General features: G+C 50.6%; 1 protein-coding gene across 1 annotated transcript in view; it reads left to right on the top strand.

Moving 5' to 3' along the window:
• The first annotated feature begins 1,343 nt into the window (after nt 1-1,343).
• CLCN7 (chloride voltage-gated channel 7) overlaps nt 1,344-19,101 on the top strand; it is a 27,175-nt gene continuing 9,417 nt past the window's right edge. The window contains exons 1-12 of the mRNA XM_081133155.1: nt 1,344-1,544; nt 9,902-9,973; nt 13,372-13,443; nt 13,582-13,647; nt 14,094-14,226; nt 14,551-14,660; nt 15,465-15,545; nt 16,287-16,349; nt 16,446-16,529; nt 17,861-17,954; nt 18,228-18,292; nt 18,784-18,900. Coding sequence (XP_080989281.1) covers nt 1,392-1,544; nt 9,902-9,973; nt 13,372-13,443; nt 13,582-13,647; nt 14,094-14,226; nt 14,551-14,660; nt 15,465-15,545; nt 16,287-16,349; nt 16,446-16,529; nt 17,861-17,954; nt 18,228-18,292; nt 18,784-18,900 — 1,110 coding nt within the window. The 5' untranslated portion in view covers nt 1,344-1,391. The remainder of the gene's footprint in view (nt 1,545-9,901; nt 9,974-13,371; nt 13,444-13,581; nt 13,648-14,093; nt 14,227-14,550; nt 14,661-15,464; nt 15,546-16,286; nt 16,350-16,445; nt 16,530-17,860; nt 17,955-18,227; nt 18,293-18,783; nt 18,901-19,101) is intronic.

Genomic DNA, 19,101 nt, shown 5'->3' with positions numbered 1-19,101 from the left:
GAATGCTGTTTTTAGTATTTCCTAAAAAGTGTTGCCCAATAATCATGGGGGAAATTCACAGCCCTGTCAGACCTCCTTCCTCTTATTTTGGTTTTAGTTTTGGTTTTATCTTGAATTATGTGAAAGGAGGGGCTCCTTTATCTTCTCAGCCTCAGAGGAGGCTTTAAAACTTTAAAAACCTTTTTATTTTGAAAAATTTCAAACCTAAATAAAGTTGTGAGATAAATACATTCCACATCATATATATTTATCTGAGATTCATCAAGTGTTAACATTTTATTGCATTTTCTCTGTGTGTAGCTCCATGTTATAATCAATTACATTGTGAATCATTTGAGATTAAGTTGCAGACATTACATCACAACACATTCTCCTACTATTTCAGTATGTATCTCCTGAGAACAAGGATCTTCCCTGATATGACCCAAGACAATGAATGACCACATTGGGGGCTGAACAATGCTACACTACTACCACCTAAGGCACAGTGCATAGCCAATCTTTGCCAATGTCCCAACCATGCCAGAGCCACTGAGGAGCCTTTCATCTCCTTTCATCAAGGGAGGGCAGTTCCTTGGCCTTTCTTTGTCTTTCACGACTCTAGAGAATAGAGCTGCCTAGTGGTTAGCAGTTCTTCCCCCCATTTGGGTTCTTCTTCCCCCTGTGATGGGACTGAGGGAAGCATTTTCTGCAGGAATGCTACAGGAGCCATGCTGGGTCCTGCCCAGTGCAGCGCATCTGGAGGCCTGTGACGATGCCAGTCTATCATGGTGATGCTAAGCTTGTCCTTGGTTCAGATGGAGTCTGCCAGATTTATTCCAGCAGGTTTCTCACAGCAGATTTCTTTTCCCTTCCTCACTATTAGTTACCTGCAGGAAGACTACATACATATTGTTTCCCATCAAACTTTAACCCAGTGGCTTCAGCTCGCATTAACGATTCTGGCCTAAATCAGCCAGCACTACGGTGGTGGTAAAATGGTGATGTTTATAATTCCATCCTTCCTTCCACATTTATTAGTTGGCGGCATCTATTACAAAGAAGAGAGCGCCCCTGTCTCCCCCCCGCCGCCCCCATCCTGTCCCGGGTTCTTTTTCCATTCGCGAAGCCCTAATTGGATCTGACGGACTGAGGCTGTGTCGACAGGCCGGAGCTCCCCGCGAGGGCTGCTGCACCCCCGGACCCGGGGCGCGCCCGCTGGCAGACCTGAGCACTGCAGGGCCGCACCCGGCCTGCCACTCGCGCCGGGCGCCTGGACCACAACTCCCAGAAGGCCCAGCGCGCCCGGCCGCTCTCGGTCACGTGGCCGCCACCAAAGTCATGCGGCTGCTGCCCGGGGTCACGTGGCATAAGCGCGGGTCACGAGAACAAACACGGGGCCGCGGCGGGCCATGGCCAACGTTTCCAAGAAGGTGTCTTGGTCCGGCCGCGACCTGGATGACGACGAGGCGGCGCCGCTGCTGCGGAGGGCGGCCCGGCCCAGGGCGCCGGGGGGCGAGGAGTCGCCGCTGCTGAACGGGGCCGGGCCTGCGGCCGCCCCCCGGGTAAGGAGTCCCGGGGAGACTGAGGCCTCGCGCCCGGCCTCCCGGACGGCAGAGACTTCCAGCACCTCCGGGCCCCGCGCGGGGGCCGGGCGGCGGGGCGGCACGATGCGGCCTCCTGCTAATCTGGGCCAGCCCTGGGGGCGCGGCTGCTTCCCTCTCGCGGGTGGCGGTGCGCCCGCCGGGAGCGTGGCCGTGGGCTGCTGCGAGCTGGGGGTCTGGGGCTCTGACAGGCCAAGGGCCCTTCGACGGCGGCCCTCTGCTGGGCAGGCGCTGGCGTGGACTGCGCAGTGCGCGGTGCCCGCCGAGCCTCTCGGGGACTCAGTGAATCAGTGCCTGAGTGGCTCGCCCCCATTGTAAAGACAGGGAAGTGGAGCCGCGGACGGGTTCGGGAGCGCGCCCAGGGTCTCCCTTGGCAAATGGCAAAGCTGGCGTCAGAATCTAGGCCCTGAGCCCTGGCCTGCGGAGGCAGTTCTGGGCCAGGTGTCCTGCGGCCATTGAGGAGCAGGTGGAGTTCGCCATTACGCTCGGGTGTTTTATGGGCGAGACGAGCAGACTAGCACGCTTGCTGTCTGGTCCCCGACAGCGTGAAGCTGATTGACTTCCTGACAGTTTACTGCAAAACGGCGTTAAAGGGAAGGCAAATAGAGTTCTGCGCAGGTGATCTTTTCCTTTTTCTTTTTTTCAAAATTGTGATAAATACACGAGCAACTATTTTAGCAGTGTCCAGGAGGTTTTAACAGTTTAGGTTGCAGTTTTTTATTGCAGTGAGATTAACCGAGGAACTCTGCCACCCTTCTCTGCAGGGATCAGTACAGACTTCAGGGCGGTCTTAGGAATGACACGTATTTGCTCTGTTTCCCTTAGCAGTTCATCGCAGTCAGACACACTAAGCAGCAAGTCAGAGTGGTTGAGATGTGCTCAGCACGTCAGTGATGCAGTTTGTGTCTCTAAATGTATTTCCGTGTGTCGTGTTAATTTCGAATTTATGAACTATTTTTGTTGGTTGGTCTTATTTTGTTTTGTCATTATACTTTACGTTTTCTCCTCTTGTTCTAGATCTGTCCTTTAAATAATTGTACCGTGTTTAAGGTTTAGGAAGGACATCAGGCTGTTTCTCTAGAACTTATCGTAAGGTTTCCCCAGTCCCTTGGAAATTCATTAAACAGTAAAGGTCAGAGTCTTCCCTTTGCTGGTAGGGTTCTTCTCAGCTTCATTGAGAGCAATCTGCTCAGAGTCTTTCTATGTCAGACCTAAAGTAGCAAATTTGCGGTGGTGGGGATGTGGGTACTTTGTTATTTTCTTGGAACATTTCTGTTCCTTTGTCCTCTTTTAAAAGGAATTTATCTGACCCTGGCTGGTGTGGCTCAGTTGGTTGGAGCATCATCCCATGCACCAAAGGGTGGTGGGTTCGATTCCCATTCAGGGCACATACCCAGGTTGCAGGTTCAATTCCTGGTCTCAAGTGTTCAGGAGGCAACTGAACGACGTTTCTCACATTGGTGTACCTCTCTCTCTGTCTCTCTCTGTCTCTCTGTCTCTCTGTCCACCTCTCTCCCTGCCTCCCTTCCTTTCTCTCTAAAATCAGTAAAAACATATCCTCGGGTGAGAATTAAAAAAACACACCACACAAATAAAAGAAACTTATCTGAAGTCTACAAAATAGAAGTATGAAGTTGGCTTTAAAGGTTGACAGGTAAAGAGATCGGAAACCTTGGAGTTGAATTTGGGTTTATCTCCGGACTGAACGTATATGTTGGGGTTTCCCACTTTTCTTTGCAACTAGATAACATGAGTTGGCTTTCTTTTGAAGGAGCCTGTTGACCTCCTCCCTTAAAAATTATTCCCTTAAATCTTTGCAAGCTTTATTGTTTTTCTGTTTGCATTTAATAACAACAGACTAGCTGCTCTTAAACAGCTTTTAAAATAATTTATTGTGCACCTACTTTGTGCAGACTGCATGCAGTTTGCCTGGGACATGAAGCAGCTTCCTGCTAGCTCCACACTCACGGAGAAACAGGCTGGTGCTCTGTGAGGACTGTGTAAGGGTCCCCAAGGGCAGGAGAGGTCACATTTGGGTCCAGTCTTAAAGTGTGCAAGAGCCTCAGGCAGACAGGCAGATGGGAAAGGGTAGGGGAATGTGTGTTTGGGACCCTGCAAGAGTTTGGAAAATAAATCGGAGTGGAGGCTGGAGAGAGAAGTCAGGTCATACATGCAGGGGACAGCTGCTTTATCTCCAGGAGAGCCCTACAGGAAGCTGGAGATTGCAGTCTTAAAGAATCTTTAGCCCGCCTTGTGCGGACAGGTGCAAAGGGGAGACTAGAGGCATTTGTGAGGAGCAGTGCTCTGGACCAGGTGCCCAGGTACCACATCTGCAGAGAAGTTAATAGATGTGCAGCACTGAGCACAGTGCTTGTCACAAGACAGTAAATGTTAGCCACTCTCAGTTACATTAAAAACAGCTGCACAGCCCTGGCCGGGTGGTTGAGTTGGTTGAAGCAGTATCTGGCACACCAAAAGGTTGCCAGTTCGAATTCCCAGTCAGGGCACATACCTAGATTGTGGGTTCGATACCTGGTCAGGGTGCATACAACAGGCAACTGATCAGTTTCTCTCTCACATCGATGTTTCTCTTTCTGTCTCTCTCTTCCCCTTCCTCTCTCTAAAAAAATCCTTGGGTGAGGATTAAAAAACAAAAAAACAGCTGCACAAAAGTGATCATCTTTGGGCTGCCATTCCTGGCGCAGTTCCTCTGCAGCTGACCAATTCCCTGGTGCAGGCTTTCATGCAGGGAGGGTCTGCTCCTGACCAGCAGGCCGAGATCATGGTTAGGCTTGTGCACCCTACCTAGTGCTGCAGGAGAAGGCAGCTTGTGAGCTGCTCTCAGTCCAGGGCCATTTGCACTAACATGAAGACCCAGGCCAACAGCTGCCCTATGGGAATGTTCTGGTGAACTGGACATGACAGCTTGCCCTCACCACCTCCTAGCCCTTAAGGGTTTATTGCAGGATGTCCAGAGTTGGTCCATGGTTTCATTGCCACCTTAGCACAAGCACAGCCTGCCATACTCTGGGCAGAGTGAGGTCAAGTGGCTGCCCTTCCAGGCTGTTAAGTGCCCAGTAAGGAGCAGGCACGATTCTGGGCAGGGTGAACTGGGGACCAGCCTGAGCTAAGCCTCTGTCCATCCGGGACCAGGCTGTTCAGACCTACGTATAGGTTGCTGTCCCCTTCATGTGGGATGTTGGTTATCCAGTGAGTTCCTGCCTATCTGCTGCTGGGACACACGGAGAGTGAAGTCAGCCAGCAATTCATGGTCATATGTCTGGGCAGTAGGAAGTGGACTGCTTTAAGAACTTATAGAAGGAAATATGAGCCAGAGACGCTCTGGGGCAAGGGCTGGGTATTTACAGTGTGTGTAAATGCAGGACATTTCTAGGGACCTGTGCTTGGGAAGCTCCACCTGAGAATCTCCAGTGGGTATTTAGAATCATTCTGGGGAATCTTATCTGGTAACTGGGGTTACCCCATGAAACGGTGCCCTGCCCTGGTCACCCAGAGCCACAGACTACATTTAAGCATGCCAGGGAGGTAGGGGTCCTGCAGTAAAGCTGCAGGCACATCACTTGTTATCCAGCCCCTTGAGTTCTACTAGTCATAAGTGAGCTCCTGTCTTTTTCTAGGTGGTTCCCACCACGAGAGGATCCCCTCCAGGAAGTCCTCTGCCTCAATCTCCTTGTCCTGCCCTCCTTCCTCTTCATCTGCTGACCCCCAGCCCCATGTTGTAGGGTCCAGGCTGCCCACCCTGCGCCCTCCCCAAGGGCTCCTGTCGGGACCAGTGTGGATGGGACAGCCGCTGCCCACAGGAAGCTCCCAATCTGGAGAGGCAGGCGAGCGCACGGCCTGACAGTGCAGAAAGCTACGGGAGCAGAGTGCCCCAGGCCCAGCCAGAGGGTCCTGGGAGGCACCCCACGCCCTCTGCAGAGGCCCAAGTGTTTGGAGGCGGCAGCCGTGGGGCTGCTCCCACCCCATCTGCCCCTCTGCACAACTTGCTCCCTTTTCTCTAGGCCTCAGCCTCATGCCTCCTCCTCACCCACCCACTGAGCTCAGGTCTCATAGTTGACACTTACTTGTTTATGGGAAACTGTTTTCTGTGACCGTGAGTTCCGGCTGTAGTCGCCTTGTGTCCTCAGTGCTGAGCGTGGCGCCTGGAGGATGTTAGAATGCAGAGCAGCAGAATGGGACAGCAAACAACCTTTCAGTTGTTTTTAAAATTTGTTTTAATTGTGGTAAAAACATATAACAAAAGTCACCATCTTAACCATTTTTAAGTATACATTTCAGTGGTGTGAAGCACATTCACATTGTTGTGCAACCATTACCGCCATCTGTCCCCAGAACTCTTTTCATCTTGCAAAACTGAAACTATGCCCATTAAACACTAACTTTCCCTTCCCCCAGCCTCTGGCAGCCACCATTCTACTTTCTGTTTCTCTGAATTTGACTATTTCAGGGACCTCATATAAGTAAAATCACACAGTATTTTTTGGGGGGACTGGCTACTTCCTCCTAATATAATGTCATCAAGATTCATCCATGTTGTAGCGTCTCGCAGGATTTCCTTCCTTGTTAATGCCGAATAATATTCCATTGTATGTATAGACCACATCCGGTTTACCCATCCATCACCAGTGGGCACTGGGTCACTTCCACACTTCAGCGATTATGAATAATGCTACTGTGAGTGTGAGTGCACAGATCTCTCTTGGAGATCCTGTTTTCAATTCTTTTGGATATACGTGCAGAGGTGGAATTGCTGGATCATATGATAGCTCTGTTTTTAACCTCGTGAGGAACTTCTGTACTGTTTTCCAAGGCGCCTGCACCATTTCGCGTTCACACCCGCAGGGCACCGGGTTCCAACTTCTCCTTGCCGTTTGGTATCCTGTTTCTTCTTCTGCACATCCTCCCAGCTGTGAGGTGGCATCATTGTAGTACTGATTTGCCTTTCCCTAGTGTTAGTGATGTTGAGCACATTTTCATGTGCTTATTGGCCATTTGTATGTCTTCTTTGGAGAAATGTCTATTCAAGTCTTTTGTCCATTTTTTAATCAGGTTAGTTTTTTTGTTTTGTTAGTGAGTTGTACAAGTCCTTTATATATATTCTGGATATTAACCCTTTATCAAATCTATGATTTGTAAATATTTTCTCCCACTTTATAGGTTGCCTGTTTACTTTATTAATTGTTTCCTTTGATGCACAGAAGTTTTTACAGTTGGATGTCCCATCTGTGTGTAAATTTTTTAAATTTTTAAATAATTATGGATTTACGGTTTGTTCAACGTTCTGTCTTTCAAGACAGAGCAGAGAGGGCCTGCGTACCTCGCCCCAGTTTCTTCCAATGGTTCCATCTTTCTTAACAATAGTGCAGTGCAGGAACCTGGCGTTGGCATCAGCACAGTGTGTGTGTGTGTGGTTCTCTGCTATTGTGTCACACCTGTAGGTCTGTGTGAGCACCACTGCAGTCAAGACACAGCACAGCCATTACCATGAAGGTTCCCTTGTCCTGTTCTTACAGCCACCCCCCCTCCTTACTCATCCCTTCAGGCCTGACATTTCAAGAGTGTCAGGTCAGTGGAACGGCACAGTATGTAAATCTTTGGTACGTCTGCTTTCACTCAGTGCCCTGCCCTGGAAGATTTCAACCAGGCTATTGTGCGTATCAGTAGTTTGAAGAACAAGTATTTAATTTAACTTGTGTTTAAGAAAAGAGAAGAAAACACACAACACCTAATAAAGCGCTGAACTTCAAGTAAATGGCTTTTTTCATCACAAAAAATAATTCCTAAAAGATGTCCATGAAATTCAGAAAAGATCCCTGGCCAATTTGGCCCAGTGGTAGGGCACCGACCCGCGGGCTGAAGGGCCCCGGGCTCGATCCTGGCCAAGGGCACGTACCTCGGTTGCAGGCTTGATCCCCGCCCGGGCCAGGGTGCGTGCGGGAGGCAGCTGGTCGATGTCTCCCTTCCATTCGGCCTGAAAGGCAATGGGAAAAATGTCCTTATGTGAGGATAAAAACATTCAGAAAAGAGAGAATGAAAACATGAAGGTGTGGAGAGGGGAGAGAGCCCAGCGCACTCACCAGCCTGCACCTCCCGGGCCCATGCAGTTCTCTCAGGGCGCTGGCCCCGTGCACAGCCCGCATCCTTGAGGCCAGATGCTGAACGAGTGAGTCCTGCTCCTTCCCTTGCTGGGCCCATGTGAGGTCACAGCCTGGCCCCAGAAACTGTTGAGATGTGAAAGGAAATGCTTTTTGAGGTTCGACTCTAGGCCGCCTTGGTGTGGTGGGAATGACTGCCTGATGTAATTAAGCTGCTTTTATGATCAGTGACAGATAAATAAGATAAAAGTGGCCCGGCCGCCTTTTTCTGTGCACTGCCTCTGTCAGGTTGGATGGCAATATCAGTTTTCGAGTTTCCCTTTCTCGGTCCAACTCAGTGCTGCCTGGACATTGCTCAGCTGGGTTTGTCCATCTTTGTGTCCCGTCTCCTTAGCCAGTCTGCATGCGTAGACATGTCCCCAAGAAAGTGTATTCAGTGTTGCCGTGGTTGGGCTTGCAGCTGGTGCATGCTTCCAGATCATGTGTGTCCTGTCTGGGGAGTGGGACTGCAGCCTGTGTCAGGCCACCTCCTGGTTAGAGTTCGCTCTTAGCTGGGATCCCTTCCTGGGCCAGCACAACCTTTCTCATCAGATTCAGCAGTTTGGGGGCATTGGCAATTGTTTTTAAAAGAGAAACAGCTGTTTCTCTCATTAACCACCTGTTCTACTGACGTTTACTGTATATATATATAGAGAAGTGCACAGTTGTGCAAGTGGAGCATGATCTTCAAGTGAACACACACCTCACATGTTACCACTCAAAATAGCTGTTCATTCCTAACCCCTGGAACCTGTGCATGGGTCCTCACATGGAAATAGGGTCTTCTCAAAGGTTATCAAGTTAAGATGAGGTCAGACTGGCATAGTCTGGCACCAGTGACAGATGCCTCATCAGGAGAGGGAAATTTGGACACACATACACAAGGCGGCTGTATGACTACGGAAACAGAGATTAGAGTGATGCAACCAGATGCCAGTGAATGCTAAGGATTGCCAGCACCCATCAGGAGCTAGAAGAGGCACAAAGGAGCTGCCTCATGACCCTTGAGAGGGAGTGCTGCCTGCTGACACCTTGATTTTGGACTTATGGCCTCCAGAGCTGGGAAAGAATAAACTTCTCTTGATTTAAGCCGCCCAGTCTGTTGTAATTGTTAACAGCAGTGCTAGGAGATTCAGACAACCTCCAGTTAGCCAATGCCCCCTGAGCCTCCTCGGGCCCCCACTTTTCCTGACCCCCCATAAGTAGCCACTTGAGGCAGCACAGGTGGTTTTCACCTGACTGAGTTTTCTATATGGAGTCACAGTGCACTCTTGGTTGCATGCCCGTTGAGGTCCATCGTTGAGTGTGCAGCAGAATCTGTTCCTGTCATGGCTGCTTGTTTTTCCACTGCATGTAGGGCTGCGGGATGAAATGCAGGGTTCCCAGCTGTATTTGCATTGCAGAGAAACAAAGAATCATATTTGAGGTCAAGTATGTTCCATGCAATATTTGAAACACGTGATTTGTTGTTTCTCTGAAGTGAAAATGTAACTGATGCCTGTGTTTTGTTTCGTAGTCCAGGCCTCTGCCATGCCCTGGCAGTGGGCATAAGAGAAATCCTGCTTCTAGTTTTCTGTCCTCTGTGGTTGACCTGCAACTTGGTTCCCAGAGTGTGGCCCCACTTCAGAGTGGGAGGGTTCTGGGGTCCAAGGGTACTCCTGCCCCAGGATAGGAGGCACCTCAGACCGCATGTCTAGAGAGCTGGCCTGGAGGCCTATGGCAGAACCACTTTGTCTCATGGGGGCACATAGAGAATGGGGGGAAACAGAAAGGCTCCCAGAGGAGGGACCCTGGAGCCTGTTTTTTCTCAGCCAAGGGAGGGGGGCCAGAAGGACACCAGCATGATTGCTTGTAGCCCTGGGTTCTGGTGGCTAGTAGGTTTCTAATTTCTGAAGTGCCCTAGAACAAGGGAAGGTGAGGACTCTGGGGTAGGGAACGCGTGGGCTTCCCATTCCAAGGCTGGACTTACTGATGACAGGCTGTGGGTGGTGGAGACAGGCCTGGGTCCAGCACTGGCCCTGCTGTCATCTCCTACACAGCAGGTGTGGGTCTGTGCTCCCCAGGCAGGGCCAGATGTGGCCAGGCTATCCTGGTGGGGTGGTGATGCTCAGTGAAGGTTGGCCCTGTGGCTAAGTACCCTGTCATTTCTTCTTCTACTTCCAGTCACCCCATTCGGTATCTTTCCAAATCGGACAGACAAGCAACATGGAGCCGGACGATGAGCTTCTGAATCCAGTGAGTAGGAATCATTCCTGTTTATCCCCAGGAAGGACGGGGCCTGCTCTGTGGAATTGCAGCCTACCTGAGGGCAGACAGTAAATGCCAAACCAGCAATGGCAGATGTAGGGAGGGCTGTGCAGGGCTCTGGGAGGGACGTGGGCCATTCTGTGCAGAGCTCGGGGACAGTTGTAGGCAGTTCTGGGGGACAGATATGGCCAGGGCCATACAGAGCTCAGAGACAGACATGGGCTGACAGAACTCAGAGACAATGAGGTGTAGACAGTGGGGCCCCCAGAGCCTAGGTGACCAGGGAAGGCCATTCTGAGGAGCCATGTTCCCTGAGGCCAAGCCAGGTGAACAGAGATGGGGGAAACATGTGACAGGTGTTGAACACTGGTTGAGCATGCTGTGTGTATGCACAGGAAGCAGGCCATGGGAGCAGGTGCCATGGGTGGGAGAGGGACCCCAGGTGGGGTAGAGGAGGGCGCTGGGGGCAAGGCAAGCATCTCAGGGTAGGTGTCCCTGGACAGTGGTGATGTCCTCTTCTGCCCCTGTGTCAGGGCTGAATTGTCCAGCAGCTGCTGGGGGAACATATTCTGAAAACCTCCCCCCACACTTGCACTTGACTCCTCCTCGGGTGTCTCTTGGTCCTGATTTTCATTTCCCTGATGGCCAGTGATGTTGAGCATCTTTCATGTGCTGATGGCCATTTGTGTCTTCTTTGGAGAAATGTCTATTTAAATCCTGTGCCTGTCTTAAATCTAGTTATTTCTGTTTTTATAATTGAGCTGTAAGTGTTCTTTATATAGTCTAGATACGAATTACTCATCAGATATGTGCTTTGCAGACACTTTTTCCTGTTCTGTGGATATCTTCTTACTTTTGGGGGTTCCTGTGAAGCACACAGCCCTTTACTTTTGATGAAGTCCAGTTTATCTCTTTTTCGTTGTGCTTTTGTTGTCATGTCTGAGAAACCATTGCCTAGTCCAGGGTCATAAAGATTTACTCCTGTGTTCTCTCCCAAGGGTTCTGTAGTTTTAGGTCTGGACCTCTCTTCACTGGTTTTGTGTGTGGTGTAAGGTAAGGGCTCGAGTTCCAGCCTTGCGTTTGGGTGGCCAATTTTCCCAGCACCATTTTGTGAAGTGACTGTGCCTTCCCTATTGGATCATGTTGGCACCCCTGTCGAAAATCAATTGGCCATAAATATAAGGGTTTACTTCTGACTCTTGATTGATTGCCCGCCATTAATCTCTGTCTGTCCTTGAGCCAGCACCACTGTCTTGACAACTGGAGCTCTGTAGCCAGTTTTGAAGTTAGGCAGCCTGAGTCCTCCAAACTTGCTCTTCTTTTCCAAGGCTGTTCTGGCTCTTTGAGATCCCCTTACATTTCCATATTGATTCTAGGGTCAGCTTGTAAATTTCTTCAATGATGCCAGCTGGAATTGAAACAGGGGTTATGCTGAATCTTAATATTAAGTCTTCTGATGAACATAGGGTATCTTTCTATTTATTCAGTTCCTCTCAACAATGTTTTATAGTTTTCAGCATACAAGTCTTACCTTTTGTTAAACGTATGTTAGGAATAAATTTTATTTTATATATTTTATTTTTCATGCTGCTGTAAATAGCTTTGTTTTATGAATTGCATTTTGGATTGCTCATTGCCAGTGCATAGAAATACATTTGATATTTGTATACTGATCTTGTATCCTTTAGTCTTACTGAATGCATTATTAATTCTAACCATTTTTTAGGGTATTTTGGGGGATTTTCTACATAGAAGATTGTGTCATCTGCAAATAGAGAGTTTCACTTCTTCCATTTCAATCTGGATGCCTTTTATTTCATTCTCTTGCCTAATTGCCCTGGTAGAACCTCCAGGACAATGCTGAATAGCAGTGGCGGGAGCAGCATCCCTGTCCTGTTCCTGATCTTAGGGGGAAAGCTTAGTCTTTCACCAGTGAGTGTGATGTTACCTGTGGGTTTTTGAGAAATGCCTTTATCAGGTTGAGGAAATTCCCTCTATTCCTAGTTGTTAAGTGTTTCAGTCACTAAGAGGGGTTGAGTTTTGTCAGATGCTTTTTCTGTCTATTGAGATCATGTGTATTTTTTGTCCTTTATTCTATTAAAATGGCATTAAGCCTGGCCGGGCATGGCTCAGCAGTTGAGCATTGACCTAGGATCCAGACAATCGGGGTTTGATTCCCGGTCAGGGCACGTGCCTGGGTTGCAGGCTCCATCCCCAGTTGGGGACATGCAGGAGGCAGCCAATCAATGACTCTCTCATCATTGATGTTTCTATCTCTCTTTCTCCCTCTCCCTTCCTCTCTCTGAAATCAGTAAAGATATAAATTTTTTAAAAAGGCATTAAACTATTTTCACTCACAAAACTTCTGATAACAAATTTGTGGGGATTTTTTTCTCACACCAACTAATTTTCTGCTTCTCAGACACCACCCAGGTGCCCTACACGTCAGTTCATTCTGACACTAACTGCATGGCGTTGGACAAGACTTCAAGGCTAAGGACTCAGTCCTACAAGACTGCCCCAATTCAGACCCCAGTCACAAGTCCAGGTTGTCATTTTTGCTTGTGAATGACCAGCTATAAATCGCAGTTCCCACGACCCCCTTCATGTCCATAATTTGCTAAAAGGGCTCACAGAACTCAGGGGAATACTTATGTTTACTGATTTGTTATAAAGGATACAATTGGGGAACAAAAGACAGTAGATGCACAGAGAAGGTGTGGGAAGGGTGTGGAACTTCCATGCCCTCTCCAGGAGCTTCACCCTCCCAGCACCTCCACATGTTCACCAACCCAGGTCTCCAAACCCCTTCATATAGGGTTTTGATGGAGGTTCCATTACACAGGCTGATTAAGTCAGTTATTGGTCGTTGGTGATTAGCTCAGTCTTCAGCCCCTCTCCCTCCATGGATGTTGGGACTGAAAGTTCCTGCCCTCTAATCACACCTTGGTGTCTCTGGCAACCAGCCCCCACCCTGAAACCTAGAAGCCCCCATCACTCCTTCATCTCATTAGCTCACAAAAGACACCTCAAGAGATAACCCAGGATTTTAGGAGTCAGGTGCCAGCATTGGTACGAAGTCCAGTAATATATTCTCCATTGTACTACAGACATGTTACAGTAATTGATTTTCAGATGTTAAACCACTCTTGCGTTCCTGATGTGTTGCAGGATCCAACCCACTAGCGTCTTGAGAACTTTGTGCCTGTGTTCACAAGAGTTGTGCATTTATAGTGAGCTTGCTTTCTTGTGGCATCCATGTCTAGCTTTGGGGTCAGGAGAGTAGTGACCTCGTGAGTTAAGTGGACACGTGCTCTGCCTTCTCATTTGCGCTTCGTTCTTCAACACACTAGGTTGTGAGTGTGGCTCTGCCTCTTCCTTTGCAGGAGATGGATCCCCCTCACCCGTTCCCCAAGGAGATCCCGCACAACGAGAAGCTCCTGTCCCTCAAGTATGAGGTGGGCCTCCTCCCTGGGTGCCCTACCCCATCCAGCCCCAGGGCCTTCATCCCCTCTCCAGCCTCACGCCCACCAGCTGCCCAACATCAGGGACATCAGGGTTGGTCATTGTGTTTTCTGTGCCACCCTGGTCTACAGAGCTTGGACTACGACAACAGTGAGAACCAGCTGTTCCTGGAGGAGGAGAGGCGCATCAACCACATGGTAAGTCTGGGGCTGGGCAACCTGGACACCACCTGGTGACTCAGGGGCTGCGCTGGTGCTACTCTCCCACCTGGGTGTGGTGATATGTCCCCTCCATCTCCCTCTGTCCTCAGTCCTTGTGCTGCAGGTTCTGGTTTGTGTCCTGAAGCAAGAGACACCCAATACCTGATACAGGAAAGTGTGCGTGTATCACATTCCAGATACAACAAAGAAGGCTGTTCTTAGAGATGTCAGCTGCAGTGGCCAGAATGTCAACAATTGATTATGGATTGGTTGGGAAGGCCTCCCCCACCCCCCTAGTGCTCCATCATCTCTGAGACATTGAACAGAGACTGCCATCATGGTGGTAGCCTGTGGAATTCCAGGGCCAGTCATGTTGTCACCAGAGCAGCCTGTGGCTGATGGCTTGTCACTGCACCTGCCTCTGACTGGTGCCTCCCCCGCAGGCCTTCCGGACAGTGGAGATCAAGCGCTGGGTCATTTGCGCCATGATAGGGATCCTCACCGGGCTTGTGGCCTGCTTTATCGACATCATGGTGGAGAACTTGGCCGGCCTGAAATACAAGGTTGTCAAGGACAGTATCCTTTTCTGCAGGTGCCCAGCACAGATGGGGTAGAGCCCAGAGCAGAGTATAGGGTATCACGAGTGGCTGTGGGTCCCAGAGTGGGCCCACCAGGAGACATCTCTGGGCCTGGGTATTTGCCCCCCAGCTGGGAGAGTTGGGACTGAGTGAGTGTATCTTGCTGGGCTGTGGAGTGTCTCTGAGATGGGCAGTTAGCGCATGCCCCCCCGACACCCTCCTCCCCCATGTGCTCAGGGGCTGTGCTTGTACCAGGGGTGTGGCAGGCTGGGAATGTAGCACATCAGATGGTGGAGCCAATATTTGTCCTTGACGATCCCAGATATTGACAAGTTCACGGAGAAAGGGGGACTATCCTTCTCCCTCCTGCTGTGGGCCACATTGAACTCTGTGTTCGTGCTGGTTGGCTCCATGATTGTTGCCTTCATAGAGGTATGGCCACAAGGGAGCCCTGGGTGGTGGGAACCCCTCCAGCTCACCTAGTGCAGATGCTGCCAGTGAGGTCCCCTTAGTCACACTGGTGCAGATGTTAAACAGTTCAGTAAAAACAGAAAATGTATCTGGGATTTTTTACTCCCCCTGACCCTGGTGGTGCTGCCCCTTTCCTGCCCACACAACCTAAGCCTGCCCTACGCCCACCCCACATGAAAAAGACCATGGGGAAGCACACAGTTCACATCTAGGGGGTCCCCAGGGTGTGCAGGGCTGACTGCTGACCCAACCCAGGGGTCCATGTGGAGGGGACCACCCACCTGAGGGGATCAAACCCTCCTAGGGTGTCCCTTCATTCTAGGACTTCTCCCAGAAGCCCTTCCTATGGCCTGCCTCTTTCTTTGCTCTTCCCTTGTCATGAGGTGTTGGACGGATGAGGGGGAGTATCGAGAACCTTCTGTCTGGTGTGCAGCGCAGTGCCCCTCCAGGGGGATTGAGGAACTCTGGTTTCTCCCCACTAGTGCATGATATGTGCCTCCCGTCTGTTCTAGAGTGTCCCCACTCTGCCCCCCGCCCACTTGGGCACTGAGCCTCCTTCCGTTTCCACTCTCAACCCTCCCATATCCCACAGCATTTGCACCCCTCAGTGGTCGTTCTGCATCTGGGGTGGGGAGAAGTGGGAAGCCCCTTCCCCAGGCAGCTGTCCTGTCCAGTCCCATGTCATCCCCTCCCCCTCTCCTGAGCACCACGAGGCTGAATCTCCCTGGACCTGCCAGCTCCGTGTTCACTTCCCTTTCCTTCCAGCCAGTCGCTGCTGGCAGCGGGATCCCCCAGATCAAGTGCTTCCTTAACGGAGTGAAGATCCCCCATGTGGTCCGGCTCAAGGTGAGGAGGTTGAACCCTTGGCTGGGAGCATGGTGCTCATCATGGGGATTCTTTGCTGGGTTAGAAGCTTTTTGTTTGTTCACCTGCACCTCCAAAATTCACCCGGACCCATTTTGTATGCTGCTGATAAGCATGTATATGGATGTGCTGGCAGATTTTATGTTAACTTTCTTCGGAAGTGGTAAAAACTCTCTCTGCATATTTTAAGTAACAGAAAAATGCTTAAATGGTACGTGTGCTGTGATTGCAGCTGTGTGGAACATGTTTGTAAGTTCTATACGGTGGTTGACATTCCAGAACGAGAGTACCCGTGTTGGAGTGGGACTCATGCTGTGAGCTTTTACATTTCTCTTAACACTCATTATGCTTAATATTCTTGATGACACACTCATTCCGGGCTGGGAAGTCAGGCTTCCTCCCATGGCCATTTCCAGTGTTTCAGGCTGCGCACCTCAGCCTAGGTTTGCCAGTGCTTTTCTCCTGTCCCTGTCTGGATACCAGATGCTCCTGGGGGCCTGGAGTCCTGCAGCCCAGGAGCATGATGGGCAGTGGACACACTAGGGGAGCAAAGGGACCTCAAGGGGAGGGTTGTGCCGGCCCCCTGAGTGCCCGCTTTGTTGCTCACGGGTGCTGGGTTGTTTACGTTACTAGTATCGCTTTGTGTGCAGTGCTGCGGCTCAGGTTCTCAGACAGTGTGTGGTCCTTACTCAGAGACTTGACACATTTTCCTTTGTGTTCCAGACCCTGGTGATCAAAGTATCTGGTGTGATCCTGTCTGTGGTGGGAGGACTGGCTGTGGGAAAGGTAATGGAACCCAAGGAGTGCTGTTTCGGCCCGAGTCCCTCTGCACTCCCTGTTCTGTCCGAACTCACCTGATGGGGGCTGTCCTGTGCTTTCCAGGAGGGGCCAATGATTCACTCGGGCTCCGTGATTGCTGCTGGGGTTTCGCAGGGGAGGTCAACGTCGCTGAAGCGCGATTTCAAGGTCAGTCTTCTGATGCAGGTGCTGACAATGAGGGTGACCATGAATGTCCCTCGGAGAGCAGGGTCCCTCCTGCTCTGTGCTGGTGTGCTCTGCCAAGACCATTCTTGACATCAAATCTGAGGGCCTCCACACTGTTCTCTCCTGGGTGGCTCTCTTGGGGCCAGGCCAAGGAGTCTGCGCAGAGCCTGATTCTAAGTGTATTGGGTGGATGTGCATTTTTCTGCAGAAATGGCCTTCTCAAAGGACTGTATGATCTAGAAAGAGGTCAGAAATGACATGCTTACAGATTACAGATGCTTAATTTTTAAGATACACCTCAGAATAATTTTGTCATATTTCCCCAGAAAGCCACCAGCATTTTAAAAAATGTATTTTTATTGATCCCAGAGAGAGAGGAAGGGAGGGGGGAGAGAGAGAAGCATCAATGATGAGAGAGTCATTGATCGGCTGCCTCCTGCATGGCCCCTACTGTGGATCGAGCCCGCAACCCGGCCATGTGCCCTGACCGGGAATCGAATCCTGATCGCCTGGATCCTAGGTTGATACTCAACTGCTGAGCTGCGCCAGTGGGGCAAGTCACCAGTTTTTTGATAGGTATTGCACTGAATTTATATACAAATTTAGAGACAGTTAACATTTTTACAGAACAGAGTCTTTTAGAATCAAGAACATACTTAAGTTTTGTTTGTTTTGTCGGTTTTGTTAATCCTCACCTGAAGATATTTTTTCCATTGATTTTTAGAGAGCATTGGAGGGGGGGAGAGAGAGAGAGAAACATCGATGCAAGAGAGACATATTGATTGGTTGTCTCCCGCACCTACCCCAACCGGGGCTGGGGATCGAGCCTGCAACCCAGGTACCTGCCCTTAACCAGGAATCGAACCAGCGACCCTTTGGTGCAAGGACCAGTGCGCTAATCGCTGAGCCACACCGGCCAGGGCCACACTCAAGTTTTTCATTCATTCAGCTTTCATCAGGTCTTTTGGTAGAGTTTGAGGTTTTTTAATGTATCTCTTGCACAGATCCTAAAGTTCAATTCTTGTTATGATGGGATCTTTTCGTTATCTTCTCGTGGATGTTGGTTTGTGAGGAAGCTCTATTTTTGTTGCCTCTTCGGTTCTACAGTCGTTGGGAATCCAGTAGTTGATGAATTGCCTGTCTAGAGACTCTCTCCCTCTCCCTCCATCCCCGCCCCTCCCCCTCTCTTTCTTTCCTCCCCCCTCCCTTTGGCCCCCGTCTTGGTGGACTCTAGCCAGTCGTCTGCCTTTCTGAGAAGTCCCTTGGAGAAGCTGGCTAAGACGCTGTTCCCATCTGTTCTGTTCCCACGTCAGATCTTTGAGTACTTCCGCAGAGATACAGAGAAGCGGGACTTTGTCTCGGCAGGAGCTGCGGCTGGAGTGTCTGCTGCGTTTGGGGCCCCTGTGGGTGAGGAGGGGCCCTGCCTGGTCTGACGAGTAATGCTCGTGTTGGGGAAGCCAGGCTACCCCTGCCATGTGAAGGAACAGTTTTGGTGTTTGCAGACTTGAGTGCTGGGTGGTGGTGAGGATGTGGGGTGCCTCCCGAGAGGCCCCATGGCTGCCTCTGATGTGGGCTTGGTACCCTGAGTCTGGGGTGTGAGAGGCTCTGGCTGTGGGTTCCCTATGCCTGGGGCTCCCTGTGCCTGGATGGAAACTTAAGGGCTGGGATTCTGCATTCCAGGTGGGGTTCTCTTCAGCTTGGAGGAAGGTGCCTCCTTCTGGAACCAGTTCCTGACATGGAGAATCGTAAGTGCCCACAGATGGCGCCTCTCTCCAGGTCTGCAGTGCCCGCATCTCACCTTTGTGGCCTCCGTGGTTGGGTGGACACCTCACTCTGGGCCCGTACTTTTGTGCCCTCACCTGAAGTTCCTGTCAGGCCGTGGTTGGAGCATGCCCCCCTTGGGTCATTATGGTCCAGCTCTGCACCTCACTTAGCCCTGAGGTGTTGCCTCCTCTTGCCGGTGTTGCCTCCTCTTGCCACCTGCCCTTCCCCTGTCAGCCATGGTCACTGTTTCTACCCTGGTGCTCCTCCAACTCCTCATTGGGGACCCCCAGACCTTGCACACCTCCTTTCTTCAGCTCTGTCCTGGCTTGACCCCCACTCACCTCGCTTGCCCAGCCTTGAGGGGCCTGGTCATTGAGGCTCCAGCCTCCTTTAGCCTTGAGACATGCCAATTCCAAGGGTTCATCTTGGTGGGCCTGCTGTTCTGATGGTGCTTGTTTCTCTGTGCCCACAGTTCTTTGCTTCCATGATTTCTACCTTCACGCTGAACTTTGTCTTAAGCATTTACCATGGAAACATCTGGGACCTGTCCAGCCCGGGCCTCATCAATTTTGGGAGATTTGACACGGAGGTAACGTGGCACATTGTCCCACTCGCTGTTTCTGGTTCAGTGCAGGGCCACAGCTGTTTACTCAAGGTTCAGCCTGAGAGCTTGGGCTTTTGGGAAGCTCCATCTCTTCGCTGGGAGATTGGCGCTTGTTTATAAGCACCAGGGGCTAGAGGTGCTCTTGAGAAGCACACATCCTACTTGGCTGCACAGGTTAGGATGCTG

Source organism: Miniopterus schreibersii, assembly GCF_964146895.1.
Source record: "Miniopterus schreibersii genome assembly, chromosome: 3".
NCBI lineage: Eukaryota > Metazoa > Chordata > Mammalia > Chiroptera > Miniopteridae > Miniopterus > Miniopterus schreibersii.
The sequence above is the reverse complement of the archived record's forward strand: the minus strand, read 5'-3'. Positions and strand labels throughout refer to the sequence as shown.